This window comes from Nilaparvata lugens, chromosome 1 (genome assembly GCF_014356525.2).
Source record: "Nilaparvata lugens isolate BPH chromosome 1, ASM1435652v1, whole genome shotgun sequence".
In the NCBI taxonomy this organism is placed as follows: Eukaryota; Metazoa; Arthropoda; class Insecta; order Hemiptera; family Delphacidae; genus Nilaparvata; species Nilaparvata lugens.
This window is the reverse complement of record NC_052504.1, coordinates 82961541-82980424: the sequence shown is the minus strand read 5'-3', so window position 1 is coordinate 82980424 and position 18884 is coordinate 82961541. Positions and strand designations below refer to the sequence as shown.

General features: G+C 35.6%; 1 protein-coding gene across 1 annotated transcript in view; it reads left to right on the top strand.

Moving 5' to 3' along the window:
• Positions 1-18884, top strand: part of LOC111054350 (double-strand-break repair protein rad21 homolog A) — a 28904-nt gene that overhangs the window by 5706 nt on the left and 4314 nt on the right. Inside the window, exons 6-14 of the mRNA XM_039445357.1 lie at positions 503-689; positions 5305-5576; positions 6045-6265; positions 10327-10506; positions 14038-14190; positions 14898-14999; positions 15720-15893; positions 16704-16832; positions 18211-18372. Of these exons, the coding sequence (XP_039301291.1) occupies positions 503-689; positions 5305-5576; positions 6045-6265; positions 10327-10506; positions 14038-14190; positions 14898-14999; positions 15720-15893; positions 16704-16832; positions 18211-18372 (1580 nt within the window). The remainder of the gene's footprint in view (positions 1-502; positions 690-5304; positions 5577-6044; positions 6266-10326; positions 10507-14037; positions 14191-14897; positions 15000-15719; positions 15894-16703; positions 16833-18210; positions 18373-18884) is intronic.

Sequence of the window (18884 nt, the reverse complement as noted above, 5' to 3'; positions counted from 1 at the left end):
TATTTGAGTATATTGAATTGAATAAATTACTGCCTCTCCTCTATTCAAATTCTAGGAGGGTGAAGTTTAGGATGCAGTCGGCTCTCTCTTACACTTGACCCTCCAATACAATATTCTAACTTACACATCTTACAAAACATCTTACGATCTATACCCATACATCTTTATTCATAGAATATTTGAGTATAGTCATAAGTTAAATATCTCTAATAGCAATACTCAAGCCCATTGTTATAGTATCTAGGTGACTATGCATTGGTCTCTCGATGTTGAATTAATAGTTTTTAGTTAGTTCTACACAACTCGACGAGAGCACTTGGCTCCCAAACTCTTGTTATTCGCTTATCGTACTTTTAGGGTGAAAATAAAGTTTCAATTTTTAAAAACTTTGTCGAGTCGCCCAATCACTATAGAATATTTAAGTTTATTAATAGACTATTTAATATTAGCATTTTTAGTTGTAACTTGCTTTATGGATAATAATGTGTTGTGTTGCTTTCAGCGGGAGGCCTGTTCGAGGGAGGTCTGTTCGACGACGCGCCAATGGGGGAGGTGCCGGCCGTGGAGTCGAGCTCGGTGGTGGGGGGCGGTGACCAAAGCGTGTTGGCCGGCATGCCGCCCTCGGGGGCAGACAGCGACGATGACGACGACGACCACTTTGGCGGCCCGCCCAGCATTGGAGGGCACAGGTCAGTTCAATGTCAATTGCCGCCAACCAGGTCAGTACCCACCACTTTCCTTTCCTACCTTTCATTATTCACCAAGTTTCCTTCTTCCTTGCAGCATTGATGTTTACAGACGTGATCAGCTATACCTTGGGTTCAGAATCATCAAGGTCCAGTTTCTAGGACACTTCAAAATCCCTGAAAACCATGCCTTACTCTAACAAATCTATAGGTTGAATGGTATATTAGATCAAGGTCTATAGATACAGGTTATGACACCCATGAAAATTTTGGAGTGAGACTCAATAGGCCATATGAATAAAGTTGAGCATTTGCTTGTACTTCTAAAATATGGAGCATATGCTTCATTTTCTATGAATAAACGTGAGTAAACCCTTTTGCTTTTGCACATAATAAAATGGCTTAACTAATTCGTGTAAGGAGGAGGAAACTATACTAATTCGTGTGAGTAAGAAGAAACTATACCAGATACGATCACAACCAATAGTTGAGATCTATAAAACTTTTTAGATTCAACCATGATATAATATCACCATTCCTACATAAGAATAATACAAAATATACCTATCCGATATAAAGATAGCAATCAATGAATAGGAAATAGGCATTTAAGAAGATGAGAGGTGTAGACAATTATTAGAAAGCTATTGAGATTCTAAGATTATGCTGAAGATTATTATAGAGATGACATTTTTTCACGCTATTATTTCAAAATTCAAAACTCAACTAACCTAAAACTCAATTTATGGATAGAGATCAGAGCAGACGACCAAACACAAGCGGTGTCTATACTGGCATATTTTGCGCTTACGTGAGCTATAAAAACAAAGTAAGGTCACAAAGGCGAATCAGCTGATGAAAATCTTTAAAATACGTGAGCATTTGCTCCAGAGTTTAGGAGCATAAGGTTGAGCAAATGCTTATGCTTCTACCTAATGCTCCATGCTCATGCTCATGAGCATATGCTCTGGTTTTATTCATATGGCCCAATAAATTTATGTTATAATATAATACTAGACTATATTCGTAATACTAATAACACATTAGCTGTTTATCAGCTCAAACTTACAGCATAGAGAAACAATAGCGTAAGTAGATAACCCATGGTATACGACGTTTATGTCGCAACTTTTACTTTTATCTCAAGCCGATAGTCCACGTAGTTCTTTCCCATGAAGCTGTGTGACGCTGGTAGTCTCTCATTTTGTGCCGTACATACACTCTCACCCCAACAAAAATCGACAGTAATCGGCTTGAGATAACAGTAAAAGTTGCAACATAAACGATATGGCGTCCCATCTACTTACCCTATTGTTTCTCTATGCTTACAGCAAGTAAACAAATTTTTCAACAAGCAACAAAATGGCCGCGTGTCTTAACCTCTTTCTATAGACCTTGCATTAGATTGAAGAAGTTTCCTAAAAACCGGCCTTGCATTTCCTTCAATTTAATTAAAAAATGTTTATTGCCGTATCACCCCAAACTGAGCTGGTTAACCATTACGTTCATTATAATTAAGATTCATAAAATATTAATTATTATTTATTTATTCTTATGGCTTTTTATTGCAGAGAGATCCTTTCATATGTTCTTCCTTGTCGTAATATCAATGTCACTTCCTATGCCCTTGATAGGCTATATTAGGTTGAAGTTCAATCAACAGAAATTTCCACTTCCACTCGTAATGTAGTTGTATTATTAATTGAAAAAGTAAATCAATCAAATAGGCTACTTGTTTGAATTGATTGATGAGCAAATCAACTCTGAATACTTTTTATGAGATGTATTTTTTATGATGTCTTCCCGGTGGTTCGGAACCCACCTAAAGCAGTAGGTCCGCTCATCTCATCATCATCAGTCTCATTACAGTACCCACGCACTAGCCTAGAGCTCATGTGAGCATCATACTCAGCAAAAAGAACAGAAAAATAGGACCATAACTTGAATTTCCAAATTGAAATATTGATGAAGGCTTTCCAGAAGTACGTGAACAAACCATTCTGAACAAAAATCTGGTTAACTTGCTGTTATATTTTTCTTGAAATAAATGTGGCTGAAAGGATCTTTCTCATTCTTCCATTGAATTCAGTTTGTATAATCGGTCAGGCATCTTTCTAGTTGTGTGTTAGATTTTTGTGGATGTCGGGTCAATTCTTACATTAACTGGATAAAATTGCTGCTTACTTCCCATACTGATTATCATGTAGCGTATATACAGAGTGACACATAATAACAGGAACTTTTAAAAACGCCATAAAACGTTAGTGGGAAGGGCAAAAATTATTTTATTCAAACTAATGTAAAGTTCAAGACTTGCCATTTGAGAATTATTAATAACATCGATCACTTTTTGACAATTATTTCTTCCTCATTATGGCTTCCTCCTGAATGAATACAATCTTGAAATCTTTGTTGACGATTCCTCATTGATCGCTGCAACATCTCATCTGGGATATTGCGGATTTCATTTTGAATTGTTTTAATTTTTAATTAATTCAAAATTATGGATGAAATTGTGAGCGAAATCCATTCTGCACGGCATTCAATGACAACTGTGCGAGTGAGATTGTTTAGTAACCGTGTAATCTCACGATTAGGTTGCGTTTCCTGGTCCCATGATCTGTCCACTTGCAATTTTCTGTTTGTGGAGCTATTTCAAATCAAACGTTTTCACAACTTTACCAATAACTGTGGTTGAGTCATAAAAGACAATTCAAAATGAAATTAACAATACCCCAGCTGAAATGTTGCAGCAATCGTTCAGGAATCTCAACACAGATTTCAAGAGTGTATTCGTGCAGGAGGAAGCCATCTTCAAGAAGTAATTGTCAAAAAGTGATAGATGTTATTAATAATTCTCAAATGGCAAGTCTTGAACTTTACATTAGTTTAAATAAAATTATTTTTGCCCTTCCCACTAATGTTTTATGGCGTTTTTAAAAGTTCCCGCTATTCTGTGTCACTCTGTAGTATCAGTGCATATTCTTCTTTCTCTTTTTGTGCACTCATATTGTACAGAGAAATGTTTCGCTCAACTCCACTTATTATTGAATTATGATTATTCACTGATAGAGAAGTTTTGTACCTACTTTTTCCATGTGTCAAGTATCAAGTTGTGTCGTATTTAAGCTTATAAATATCTGCCGTGTACAAAGGTAAGTTTTAAAACGGCTGTTAGGTTATTTTCGAATTCCCAAATGTCCAGATCGCTACTATTTGAAAAACTACTGTCACCATTGTACATTATAAAATGAAAGAACCTGATTGTTCTACATCAGTAATATTAGCCGTTCATGGTGGATCAAGAAACTCGCGATATTTAATATTTGAACTATAAAAATGTTAAAATATACTAGCATTTTAAAACATATTTCACTCCAGACTAAACATAACATTTAAATGATTATAAAGGATTCATGCTTGATGAATCTACTTGGATCCTAGAATCATACCATTACTTGATTTTTCGTAGTCTCAAATATATACACTTACTTGTCTTGTTTTTCCTGTCGCCTTAGTCAATGACTGTAGCGAAAGGAAGAACGCTTTTGAATTCATAATAATCTCAGATGGAATTCCAGTATCTTCTCTTGCGTCATTTAGACAAAAGGAGACAATCTTTATTTGCAAATAATAGTCTACAGAATGAAGAACAGGATTGTTTTATATGAAATTTTTATCCATTGATGTTTTTTTTATCCATATTTTAGAGGAGTGTCAAGTTTTTATGCAAATGTATTATATGAAAAGTATTAAGTTGTATTGATATTATTCAAATGTATTATATCTTAAAATTAATTCCGAAGTAATCTTGGAACAAATTAATTTTAAATTTATTCTCAGATAGCATTTCTGTAAAACTCACGCAATTAATGGGTGAAATAGCATCAGAATTGTTTGTGAAAATCCTGAGTAGCTAACCTGATTAAACAATGCCATTAGAATGTCAATTGATTGAACGATAATCCGAATAAGTGCTATCAAATCGTCTGAAGACTAATGCACACAGAACACATTGTCAAGTAAGAAGGAAATAATGCTGGAATAACGAATTGCTGGAGGAAATTCGATTAGCGGTACTGTAAACAGTAGATGGTCGTCTTAAACAATAGATGGACAGGTAGAAGTTTTAATGGCCCTTCAGCGGTCGCCTATTTTTATTACATTTTGACATTTTCGTGAATGAATCACAAGTTTCCCACTCGGAGGAATATATTGGTGAACCATTCTAGTTACCTAAAGGCACTATCAGCTACAAACCAGCTATAGCCAACAGAACTCAAGAACTAATGCAAAATAAGAATCCACGGCTATTCGTCCTATTCTTCGAAGCATATCTCGTTTTATTTTAGCCTAATGATTTTCTATGGTCTGAGTGTGCACATTTCTATCACCAGGAAGTACTTGATCACATATTTAGATGTAATGAGGAAAAAGAATAGAGCTAATTGCTGTCTCTAATGTCAGACAAGGTTAGCAAACCAATGTTAATCAGTTTCTGACTTTATAACCTGAATTTCACTATAGTTGCCCGAATTTGCATTTTCCTTCAATTAGTTATTGTAATGTCACTCCAATTGAGACTGCATCAGCTGATAGTTGACATTTGGGTTTTCAGCTCGGACGGGATGTCGAGAGCTGCATCGCCGGTGCCCGACATCGACATGCCGGGTGACAAGTCGGTGGGTGCAGCGGACCTGGAGGCGGCGCCGATGGTCGGGGGGCAGCAGGGGCCGGTGTTGGGGGCAGAAGGAGGGGCCGAGGCCGCCTACGAGGAGCCGATAGATGAGGAGCCGAAAGAGGATGCACCACATCCGGACCAGACGACGCTGCTGCACAACGAGGAGGAGAGCTTTGCGCTGGCTCCGGTCGATGCGTCAGCGTTCAAAGGTCCGTACTCGAGTTGCTAGTTCAACAATTCCAATTGCTCTCTAGACAATCGAGGCGTGCTTCAAAACAAAAGAATTCAGCTCTTGATTTCATCATAGAGAAAATTTGGAAAAAGAAGATATCCCAAGGTACAGGGCATTTATGTTCAAAATTTCACTGTTAACTCAAGCCGATTGTCTTAGAGCAGGCCTCTGTTGTCTAGAAACTATAGGATTTATTCAGCTAGTTACTAGAATATTCCCGGACTGTTATGTAATAAAAAAATAAATTCGTATGGCTTTTGTTGGTGGGGAGTCCCTTGCGGGAAGGTCCCACCGCCTGAATATATAATTTAAGCCGTCAATTCACGACTGTCATACTTCAGCCGGGACCGACAGTTTAACGTTATGTAACTGTTATTTACTGTTATGTAATGAAAATTATTGATTAAATTGAATGAGTTGAGCAAACGATTGGTTGTTTGTACAGGCTTCACAAAGACGAAACGCAAGCGAAAGCTGATCGTGGACGAAGTGAAGAACATCTCGGGTGAGGAGATGAAGGCCCAGCTGAGCGACACGACTGACATCGTGACGACGCTGGACCTGGCGCCGCCCACCAAGCGACTCATGCACTGGAAGGAGACTGGAGGCGTCGAGAAGCTGTTCGCCCTCCCTGGCCGCAACATTCCCGCACGGGCCCTCTTCAAGGTCAGTGCAATCAATTTTAAGATACGTCATAATTATCTGGGGAGCTACGAATTTTTTACATGTTGAACCTCTCTATAAACTTAAAAAACGAATACTTATAATATTAGGCTTCAAGGAGAATCAATTCCCCACGAACATTATTTTCAAGGACAGTAAAGTACTGAGTGTAAGACAACTCTACATCCAGGCTATCATCACGCGAATGAGGAGAAACAACGAACACATAAAACTGGCAGATCATAACCATCAAACAAGGCAGAAAAACACGAATTTAATAGTACCAAGGATGAACACTACATTTGGGCAAAGAAACTACATATATTTGGGACCAAAAATTTACAATTCAATACCAAGTTACATTAGGGAAGAATTCAAAAGACACAGGTTCAAGAAAAGTTTATTTTCCTGGTTAGTTCATATTGGAGTAGAAAATTGTGAAAATTTAGTTAGACTGTAAATATTGAAACTATTTATTCTTCATTCTTTTCCTTTACAAGTTTTTCATTTTTCTAAAAATTAACTTTCTTATTATCCTTAATAGAACATTAATATTTATCTACTAATTTCATAATTTTGTTTGTATTATAAAAATGTGTACTAATTTCATTATGAAAAACTTTTTTAATCCCATATCAGTGAATGAAGTTTGTGAATAGTAATTATAACACGCAACAAGCAACTAATAACTTGAACCCCAACACATATCATTTATAGTGGGGTGTAAATTTATTCATTGAATTATCTTTGTCTATCAAGAAATTATTCAATGCATAAAACTTCATTGTTTTAATTGTATTAATTGTTATAGTATTCTTATTTGTAATGTAATTATTTTGATGAATAAATTTAATTTGATTAGATTTGTGCCAGTCTCTTAGGCCGGGTTTCACCAGGAACTAAACGTGTCGTTAGAGGAAGCGTAAACTCCAATTAGCTCTTAACTGACAAAATCGAATTTCACCACACGTTGTTAGAGCTAATGAGCCGTTATATAGATTTAACTGGCCAAATTTGGTCAGTTAACATCTGTAATCTGTCGCTAAGAAAAAAAATGGCGGCGTTCTGTTTACTGTCATGTTGAAAGTAGTTTGTTGAGGTTATGTTTAACTATTTATTCGCGGTTTTTACGACTATTTTTCATTAGATTAATTTGTTGTTTCAATATGGAAAGGCCAAATAATGCTAGAAAAAGAAAATATAGAGATTTGAGAGTGACATTGATGATGATTATGTTGTTCACCAACCTAGGTGGATAAGATGACTTTGATGATTTTAATAATTTGGACGAAATCAACTTATTTTTCAATAGGATTGACAGGATACGTTCTTTCACTGTTCGTGAATGTTGGGTCCCTTCTTCTTTTGATAGCTCTAGGCAACACAACATTGTCAGAATGGCTAAAAGTCATAATGTGAAATTTGAAATATTACTTATTTACAAAAAAAAAAACAATCTATAGAACAATTATTAAAACACTACAGCCTAAATTAAATTTAATAAATCATACAACTAAAAAAAACTGCACTATAATTATTATTAATTACTAAACTTTGTAGGCTAATCTCCACTCAATTTGGTAACAAAACTTGTGATTTCGGAATCTAGTTGGATTTTCTAGGTTAGGTTTTACATTCTTACAACGTGAAACAATAGTGTCATGGCGGCTCACTGTCACCCTGATCTACTCTAATCTGTCGTTTCGTAACGTAACATTAGTTTTCCTTGGTGAAATCAAATTTCTTAATCTTTAGTTAAAGCCATCAGTTAGTGTTAACTGGAGATTACTAAGCGAAGCATTAACGTGAATTTGGTAAAACTCACCCTTAGTGCTCGATTATGCTCTTTCCAACACTACCTCCGTAGACCAAGCCGTAGTGCATTCGTGTTACGTCAACACAGGTAGAGCTCCCACACTAATAAAAAATCGTTGATCTCGGCTGATCTATATCAGCTAGTGTTTTTATTGGTGTAGGAGCCCTACCTGTGCTGACGTTGCCAGAATGCACGATGGCTTTGTTTAAGGAGGTAGTGCTTGGAAAGCCATTCTTTCCCTCCTTTCATTCATTTTCAAAGCACACTCACATAAGTAATCAAATTTCTACTTTTTCACTAATATTATAAAGAAAGTAACCCAATAATAATATATTGAGTTTATCAAGTGCTTTTGAAATCATATTGGTTGAGTAGTACGAAATGCATCACTCACTGTGATAACACAAAGACATTTCCTCGCTCCCGAAATTGATTATACTTCCAAAAGCCTATTTTCATTCTAGTCATTGATATAAATAATGAGTGACTTGGCTGGCTCAGGTCTGGTGTCAGAGCTTTCAGGTTGCAACTGATTAATTTCAGGGCATCTGACATGACCTAGAGACTGCTTCTTAGCAGCCGGAACCGACGGTTTAACGTGTTCATCCGAAGCACGGGTAAGGCCTGAGAAAAATATCTTACCCCGGCCGGGATTTGAACCCGGGCCTCTGAATTATAAAGCCAGCATCTAATTCACTTGACTACGGCCACTCCTTGTTCATTGACGATTTTGGTCCACAATAACTATAAATCATCTTAGTAGCCTATTTAAGATTAATCGGCATTTTAAAACGAAATCATAATTACTTATCAAAACTTTTGTAACTGGAATAATTAATTTCAATTAAAACTTTTGGTTGATTAGTAAGAAAGACACTGCTTTACTCCCGAGTTTTAAACTGTCAAGAGGTTATGTTCATACTTACTAGTTCATTGATGATTTTGGACTATAATTTCATCACCACCATTAAATCAACTTGGTACTTTACTTCAGTAAATCACCAGTACATCACCTTCAAAAATCACCTCCAGTATTTGAAATCAATCGAAATTTTAAACCGAAATCAGAATAACTTTCCAAAACTAGAATTTTAAATTCTAAATACAGCTTTTGGTCGAGTAGTACGAAAGGCACTGCGTACTACTCACACTGCGAGTAGTACGAAAGTACCACTGCCTCACTCCCAGTTGTAAAACTGCCAAGAGGTTATGTTCATACTTACTATTTCTTTGATGATTCTGGTCTATAATTTTATCACATCTATTAAATCAACTTGGAACTTTACTTCAGTAGGCCTAAATCACCTTCAGTATTTGAATCCCTTCATCTTTAGAATCGATATTCTAAAACGGCATCATAAAGGCCAATTCATGAGAATATTTTTACCAGTTTATGTCAATGGCGGGTGGCGGGTCTTCTCATCAAATCAGATCAAATCAATTTATTGCCACAGACAAACACTTTACAGTATTTGTATCGGCCACGTCAATATTACAAACTGTTAGAGATCATACATAATAAGCAATTACCTAAAAATCTAGATAGACTCCATGTTAACATTGAACTATTCATCTACACTATAAAAACAATTTTTTATAAAAAAATCTTAATTCTTTGTTTTAATTCCCTGAGTGTCATCAATCCTCGAATAGTGGTAAATGATTATAAAACTATATTGAAAAGGCCTTAAAACTCAAATGGCTGGATTTGTAAGAGCAGTACTCATTCCTTAGATTCGATTTATTCCCTGTATTATAAGAATGAATGTTGTCATGAGTTGAGAATATATGTAGATTTGACTTTACAAAAAGCAGACAATTAAACATAAAAATACAAGGTAAGCTCATGACTCCCAATCTAATGAACAACGGTTTACAGTGAGGCACATTACAAATTTTTCTAACAGCTCTCTTTAGTAATACAAATAAAGATTGAGAATGGCTGCCATTCGCCCATAATATAGTGCCATAAAGAAGATGAGAATGAACATAACTATAATAAACATTTCATAGTATTTTCAAAGATACTATTTCAACTTGAGTTTCAACTTTCTTAACATGAAAATACCTTTAATAACTTTTGGAATAGTTTACTCAACAGACTATTCGTTTGTTTGCTCTTATAACCTATGTAGCTCGAATTTTCAATTTTAACACAACTTGGCTCCCCTTATATTTTATAGAAACTTAAGTAACAAATTCAAATTGAGATTATTACGTTGAGTTGATTGATGTGCGTTTGTTACAGAACTACCAGAGGCACCTGACAAGCCGCGTGGTGCTAACCGACGACCAGGGTCTGTGGGGCGACGGCGACAAGGACCAGCTGCACCTGGAGCCACATGAGCAGCAGCCGGAGCTGGCGGCAGCCGCAGCCGAGCCGCCACGCCGCGGACGCAAGCGAAAGGAAATGGAACCCGAAGAGCCGGTAAATATCTAAATAAGCTTGATAATTTTTGAAATTATTGTTTTATTACCGTATTCAAAAATATACATGATACGATATACTCGTATAATACAATTTACTTATATTTTACTATTTACCGGGTGTCCCACGAAGAGGTTTACACGTTTAATTTTATATTACGTGCCCATTCTTGCACCGATTTTTTTTAAATTTTAAACAGTTTACAAAGTAGGTTCTGTAAATATTCTGGGAAAATTTCAGCTCCCTAACCTTCGTATAAACAAAATGGCGGCATATTGAAAATTTAACAATTCGCTTACTACTTTCATGAGTTATTTGTTTACTACGTTGCTGTAGTATTGCCTCATTTGATGGTACCAGAAATGGATCAAGCAATCTTCCAACAAGATGGTGCTCCATCTCATTTCGCAAATCATGTTAAACAATTACTAAATGACAAACTTCATGGCCGTTGGATTGGTAGTGGAAGTGATTTTCTAGATTGGATACCCCGATCACCAGCTTTATCTGTTTGTGACTTCTTTTTATGGGGTTACTTGACGGAGAAAGTTTATACCCATAAATTCAATAATGATGTGGAACTAAAACGATCAATAGAAGAGGAACTTCTCCGGATACCGCAGAGTTTCTTTGTAAGAGCTTACGAATAATTTCTTAAGCGCTGTTATCAGTGTGTTGCTGTGGATGGGTTTCACTTTCAATAATTTTGGATTTGGTTTTTTATTAGGCCTTGTTCTTGCTGTTTTATTCAAGAGTTATATTGCCTTAAGTGCAACAATAAACATATTTTATAAAACCAAAAACACCATTTTAATGTTTTTAAAGTACCGTTTTTCAATATGCCGCCATTTTTTTCTACAAAGGTTAGGGAGTTGAAATTTTCCCAGAATATTTTTAGTACCTACTTTGGAAACTGTGTAAAATTTAAAAAAGTTCTGTGCATGAATGGGCATGTAATATAAAATCAACGTGTAAACCTCTTCGTGGGACATCCGGTATATAAATGGAAAAATCATTGAGTAAAACTCATCAAAAATCAATGATTACTCGTATATCTGAATAATTACTTCGGTTCTATTGGAGATTATGTATTCAATTCCGGTTTTACCGCTTCTACAATCATTCCCTTCAAATTCAAATTGTTTTTCATTGCATGGAAAACACAAAAAATTACCATCACCTCGTATTGATTCTCTATTGATTCATACAGTACTACATCATATAAATCGTGAGTGATACATATTTATAATGAATCTTGTGTATAATAGTAACTTATAATAATATAATACTATAATAGTGGATTCTAATGCCTATTCCACACGTTGGCTCAGTCTCTGGCCCCGCCTGGTAAGCTTGGCCGCATTGGTCTTGCCATCCACACTCCAATGTGACCAGTGTCCCATCACGGCCAGCGGTAGCCAGCGTTGGCAAGCGCTCGCTACAAAGACCGCCGTATACAAAGTGGCTAATTGAAAATGGAGTTGGAGGTTGAAAATATTAGCTAAAAGGAACACATTCAATACCATAAAAACAATAAAAAAGTGACGCATCAACAGTTAATTACAATGTTATTAATATAATTTACACTGAAAAAGCAGCAGAGCAGTGACAAAGCAGGAAACAGCACGCATTGGTTGACAAGTCTGGATGGGTGGTTTGCCAGCGCTGGCCTTCATTGGCCCACGTTGGCCATCGCTCCGATTTTTGTCGAGCGGAGGCCAGTCCAGCAAAGGACAATAAAAGCCGCAATGGCAAACAACCCATCCAGACTCTGGCGCTGGTCGTCATTTGTTACGCATTGAGCCAACGTGAGATGCGGCATTACAGATACCATCTTTGAAGACACACTCTAAAAGCCTACTTGTAGCTAGGAATACTTGTAGCTTCGGAAGACGTAGCCGTACTATCCCCCAATATTGAAAGCTATGCTACGCTGGTCTAAACGGGACAAATTGCGTAGCGTGGATTTAACATTGGGAGATGGGAGGGCTATGTCTTCCGTATACGTATTCCTAACTACACCTAGCTGAGTGTGTGAGTTGATACTCTTTTTGAGTATTACATCATCAATCATTTGTATGGTACAATAATGGTATGTAGAATAATGTTGTTCCAAATCCTGGCTACCAATAACTCTACTTATACTGCACAGTATCTGTGTACAACACCTAAATTTCTTTTTGTGGCACTATTATGTCCGTTGCGTTTTGTACCTTACTGTTCTAATTAAATGATAGTGTATCCCAACCCATCAACAAGTAATACAAAAATAATTAAGGCACTCAAAAATTATTTTTGTAGTTTATTTTGGAAATATCTAATAATAATTTATTGAGATTGAACTATCAACTTCCTTCAATTCGAGACATGGTGAAAGTGCAGATATCAAACTCATGCTGCATTCTTTTTTCCAGCTCCATAATTTATGTTGTGAAGCTATAACCTGGGTTCTAAATGTTGGAATTCTTGAAGTTTTACTGTGTTCCAGTTATTGGAAACAAACTGATTGCATTTCATTGCTAATTGAAGGTTTTTATTTGATTATCTTCTGTAGTTTGAACCACGTATATTATTTGAATACTTTATTTATTTTAGTTGATCAATCCCATTGATTTGGTTCAAAAATTCACAGTAGTTAGTTTCATCACAACCATATACGGTATTTATTTTTCCAAATTACTTTTTTCCTGCTTCTTGTATCCTTTGTATGAGCTCGTAATTCAAGTATCAATCAATTCAATTCTGTTATCGTATTGTTCGTATTACTATATCCAATTATACATCTAGTGCATTCGGATCTTAAAATGTTACATGCTTTAAATTTATTTCAACGATAATTATTTTGTTAGGGTAATCATATATTGTTCACGTCATCCCTGCTCATGACAACAAAAGTAGCATTTCCATTAAGAAGCTTTATAATGATCAATTCTACAATCTGCAAACCTTGGATTGCAGCATTGCTCTTATGGAGTACAGTGCTGCTGATTTCACAGAATCCAGATAGCGTGTGAAATAATATTGTGTGAGAGAAAGAGCAAAGAGGAGAGCCTTTTTAATAGAATCGGCATAAAATGGCAACAGTATGCTCCTATTGTTTTATTGAAATAACATTGGCCAAGAAACTTCGTGCTGTTAACTAAGGTTTGCATGAACTTTATCTTGAATATATATTATATCCATATGAAAATATATCCTTTCATGATTTAATAATACATTTTCATAATTGAGATTGGATATTCGGGTAGTTCATTATATTTCTTCATAGTCCATAAACATCAATTCATTAGCATCGATCTGTACCACAACGATCGGTGCGGAAGTTAAAGAAGGATAGAGCTATCTGATTTGTCCAATGAAAGACAAAGATAGCAAACCAATGCTAATCATTTGCTGACTTTATATCATGAATCTCACTATACTTTAAAATTCAAATTTCAATTTCATATTGAGAATTAAATGGAATAAATTGTATTGCGTTTCTTTATTTAGATGAAATAAATAAATAGACTCGTATTTTGTGAATTTCAGGTGGTTGAGCCAGTTCCACCGGTGGCCCCTGCCACCCCGGCACCCCCCGAAGCTGTGGCACCACCCCAGACCCCCGCTCCACAACTACCCCCCGACACACCGGCCCCGCCCCCCGAACAAAACCAATTCATGGAAAACATGGGCTACGATCAGGTATGTGCTTTATTTATTGCAATCAAAATTACTTATTGTTGATCAAATGTAACTGAGTAAACTGTTAACAATAATTGAATTGAATTGCTGTCTTAAGTTTATATCTTAGGACGGTGAAGTTAGGGCGCAACCGACCCTCTCTCACACTTAACAACCCTCCAAATCGTATCGTTCATAGATTAAAATATTTAATAGTTTTAGCAGTTCAAGTAATACAGCAATCATCATACTCGTGGAAATGAGTTTGGATTCATTTCATTGTAAATTGTTCTGAGATGGAAGTTCAAAATTGAGTTTGAATATTGTTTTATTTTACTAAAGCGAAATCTTAAAGATGAATTGAAAAATAATCTTATAACCTCCATTCGGATTATCATTAAAAAATCAGGAATAATACCAGTTGAAGACGTTGTCTATCTCTTGTTTCTTATTGTACTGATTCTTTTAAATAGATATATGTGATGAAGATCCAATAAATGGATAATTATCGAATATAGAGCTCCTTCTTACTTGTATTTCTGGGTTCTCTCTAATTTCCAGTGCTAGTGATTAGTATGTGAATTCATACAGTGCCATTTTTACTCGCAAGTAATGTTATTATTCAATTCTTTATTATTTATGCAACTAAATTATCTGTAATTAATCTGTTAACTCCAATTTGTGAGTCAATATTTTTAATTTATCAATAATTTTTTCTTAATTTGCAGACGCTTGCTGCTCAAAACGAAGAGTTCGGTATGTTAGCCAAAGAACAGCAAGACCGACTAGATCCATTTGATCAAACTGTTGAGAACAAACCTGAACAGCAGGTAAGTTTCTCTCGATTTGTATTCGATTATTAAAAAACTTGAATATTTTATCGGTCCTATTGTCCATTAGGAAGTTTACAAACAAGAACAATTCAGATTCATTCAATAAAAATTTAAAAACATCAAATAATAATTTTGATTTCGACCATTCATTCATATGCAATTCAGGTAAAAGCAACAGGCATTCACCCAAAACTGATTTAAAATTTAAAGTTGGGATAGACAGGGCTGGTTTCGAAGCTCGGGATTTAGCTAAGTACTAGACTTTAAACAGCTGGAGTCAGAAAATTGTTTTTCTAAAACGGGAGGCGTAATCTTAGTTATTATGACAGTAGTCGCAGTTTTTATCCTCTCATTTCTATGATTGGAAACGTTTTTCTTTAACGAAATTAAACATTCCTAAATGATTCAAAATAGCTGAAATTTTACACTATTTTCTCTTTATTTTATTTTGTGTTCAATTTTCTAGTTTTTCGAAATTTAATTCAAACGTGACTATGAAAATGACTACGACCACGCCCCGTTTCGGAAAGCAAAATTTCTGACTCCATCTGTTTTAAGTCTAGAACTTAGCCAAATACCGAGCTCGGAAACCGGCCCTAAAGGTTATTGTTGAAATGATGAATTTATTCACTTATCAAATCATTGAATTAAATAATATTGTAATTGTTTTCTAGGTACCGCTCATTTGTTTAATTATTCTTTTTTTGTGTTAATTAGGGAGTTGAAGGAACGGAAGGTGGAGCGGAAACAAGTGTACTGGCTCCGGGCACCCCCGCCCCCCCTCAGACACCGGCCCCTGTCATCCCCCCCATCCTGGATCCGCAAACCCCTGCGCCCCCTCACACACCAGCCGAACAACATCCCTTCATGGAGAACATGGGCTACGATCAGGTATGTCAGCAAGACCCCAGTTGGCGAGCATTTCTCATAATATCCTACTGAATAAGTTTTTAATTAATTTCCAACTTTTAATCAACAAATCAATTTCAATTCTGTAAAATGAAATATTTGACCGAACGCAGTGAGGTCTTTGTTTTAACTCGAATTTTCTTTTGTCTGTATGCATGTAAAGCATTTATGACAAAACGCGTTGATTGACTCTGCGATTTGGTAGGAATATTCCTTTTTTTATTGTGTATACACAAGGTTTTTTTTTGAAATTTCGCATCTTAGGGATAATATGAAAGGAAAAGGAATTTTCATTTTATTATAAAGGAAAATTTAAGTAAGAAAAACGTTTATGTAGGCAATTATACTTGTGGATGAGAAAACAGCGTTAGGTCTACTGTTCACAGAACTACTAGAATTTAATGCACATTATTAGGCGTACATATTAAGGATTTTCAATGCTTATATAGTAAAGACTGTAGTATTTAGTTGATATAATTCACCAAATCCCTTTTTTCGTAATTGGCAGTCACTTATTTTTTCTGTCATTATATACAAATGAAATAATCTGAAAATGTTGACTTTGAACTTGAAATCATTTTGTCACTAGGCCTACCCTAGATCTCGTGACACAGGAAAGCTCCTATTGTAATGTGTCTTCTATTTTATTATAAAAAATTATGCAATTCAACTCTAGCATTTGTGTAAGTATTTGAAGAAAATTTTAAATTAATATCAATAATCCTGCTCATTATACTAATATTGTAATGCTCAATAATAATTATTATACTAATTTGAATGTAACTTTTGAAGGAGAATCCTATGATGGCGAATATGGGATACGACGAGCACCATCCCCCTGTCACCCCTGGTGCCATCTCTGAAAAGGGCAACGCCACACCCTGGAATGACGACTACGAACTGCCCGTCTCAGTTGGCCCGGTAAGTATCCGTTCATAAATACAATTTACACACTCATTAAAAATATTATAATGTCTTAAATAAAAGTTTATTTAATATGAATATTTACCACAATATCAACTTCACAAAAAATGAAAATTATAATGTATGTCTCAGTTGGCCCCGTAAGTCTCATATTTACTACCGTCATAAGTCCAGTCATTGAAAGTATTATGCTCCATGTTATTGAAGAAAACGTAATTCTCCAAACAAATTCAAGAGATTAAAAAAAAATTGTATGAATTTTTCATAATTTTAGCCTGTATGCTACATTTTTAAAAACAGTATGTAACTTAACCTTTATTGCAATATTCTCTTTATAGTGAGTTAGAAATATTGTGATGAAGGTTGAATGTGAGCTAGAAATGGTTTGTTTAGTGACCTTGAAATGTAATAGAGGATTAATGTTTTCTCCTATTTATTGTCACTTACTTCATCATACCAAAGAATAAAACTAGCGAAATGTACCTATCATACGCTATTATTATTCTCAGTAGGTCAGCCAACCACGGCTATGACTAATTGATCACTGAGCAAGTGATTTATCAGTTTTTGTTTGAAAATCAAGCCGACTGGGTTGGTCTAGTGGTAAGGAGCGTTACAAACTTCGGTCTGCTGGCACCGCCTAGTTCGTGGGTTCGAGTCCCGCCGATGGCATGGACGTTTGATCCATCTCATCAATTCACCAGCGCACTTTTCATTACTCACACACAAGAAAAAAACTCATGCGGGCATCATTCGCAATGAAAATCTTGTTTTAAAATGATTGGTATTGAGGAAGTATACGCTACCTTGTAGATTTCTCATAGGATAGGGCGCGCCATGCCGGATTTGACTGTTAAGGTGCGTACAGACTTTCGCTCTGCTCCGCAACCGAACGTCACTCGAGCAGAGCGATTGATGATCGACCGGGGAGCAAGACTGGAACGCGAGAAGAGCTAACATCTCCCGTAACGTTCATGATCGGAGCGACTGCGGAGCGTGCGCGGAGCGGGTAGGAGGCGCGTATATCTGTACGCAGCTTTAGTTTGAACCAGTTGTCCGTGTAGTTCTGTTAGTACAAACCATGAGTCTCGCTATTTAAACATATACTGTGTATTAATTTTCTAAGCTCCAGTTCAAGAAGTTACAAAGAGTCGATAACATACAGCGCTTAAAACTGATCAAATTTCTACCTCCACTAGCTAACTTGGCGACAATTTTTCTTTTCATTTATGCTTATTTATTTAAGACATTACTCATGAGGTAGATATTTTTGTGTATAGAAATAGTTTGGAATACTTTTGATTAAAAATTATGAACATAGATTATCAATGCTTTTGCACATTAATAAATAATGATTATATTGAATATGTTGCAGCCTGAAGAACAAGCAACTGATGAAACATTCGAGCAGTTCGAAGAACGAGTTCTCAACAAACGAGCAGCTCACTTCTACCATCTGGTCAAAACGAAAATGCAAAGCATGGAAGGAACCAAACTTTTTCTATCAGACCTCACACATCGTAACAACAGAAAACAGGTAACACACTACTAGCATTCATCGGAAACATTCCCTCTACCTATTCGTTATATTTAATTCGTTTCAGCCCAAAATATCTTTGAATAAGCTGTGACAATTTGATAACTGTGTCGAGAATTTTTTCACTGACTTAGGAATAGCTTTAATGTTTATGAAAAATTCTCATTTGTTTGCACCAAATCATGAGTAGATTTTTCAATACTTCGTAGACAAATTTACTACATGAGCTGATAAAAATGAGCTAAATGAATAATGAAATGATAAATTTGATCTAAATGAGCTGATATTTAGATACAAAACTAAATTTAAGAAGCAGAATCAAAAGATTAAATTCAACTGTACGTTTTTTGTAAAGTATTTTGTGTGTCTTCACTTTTGCACAATGCACTTTCTCATTATCAAATTTCAAATTTAATTCTTTTAGACCTTGAATTCAAGTTATATCCCATGAATGCGTGCAAAAATTTCATTGTCAAAATTCTTCAATTTATTTGTGATGCCAGAAATTTTGT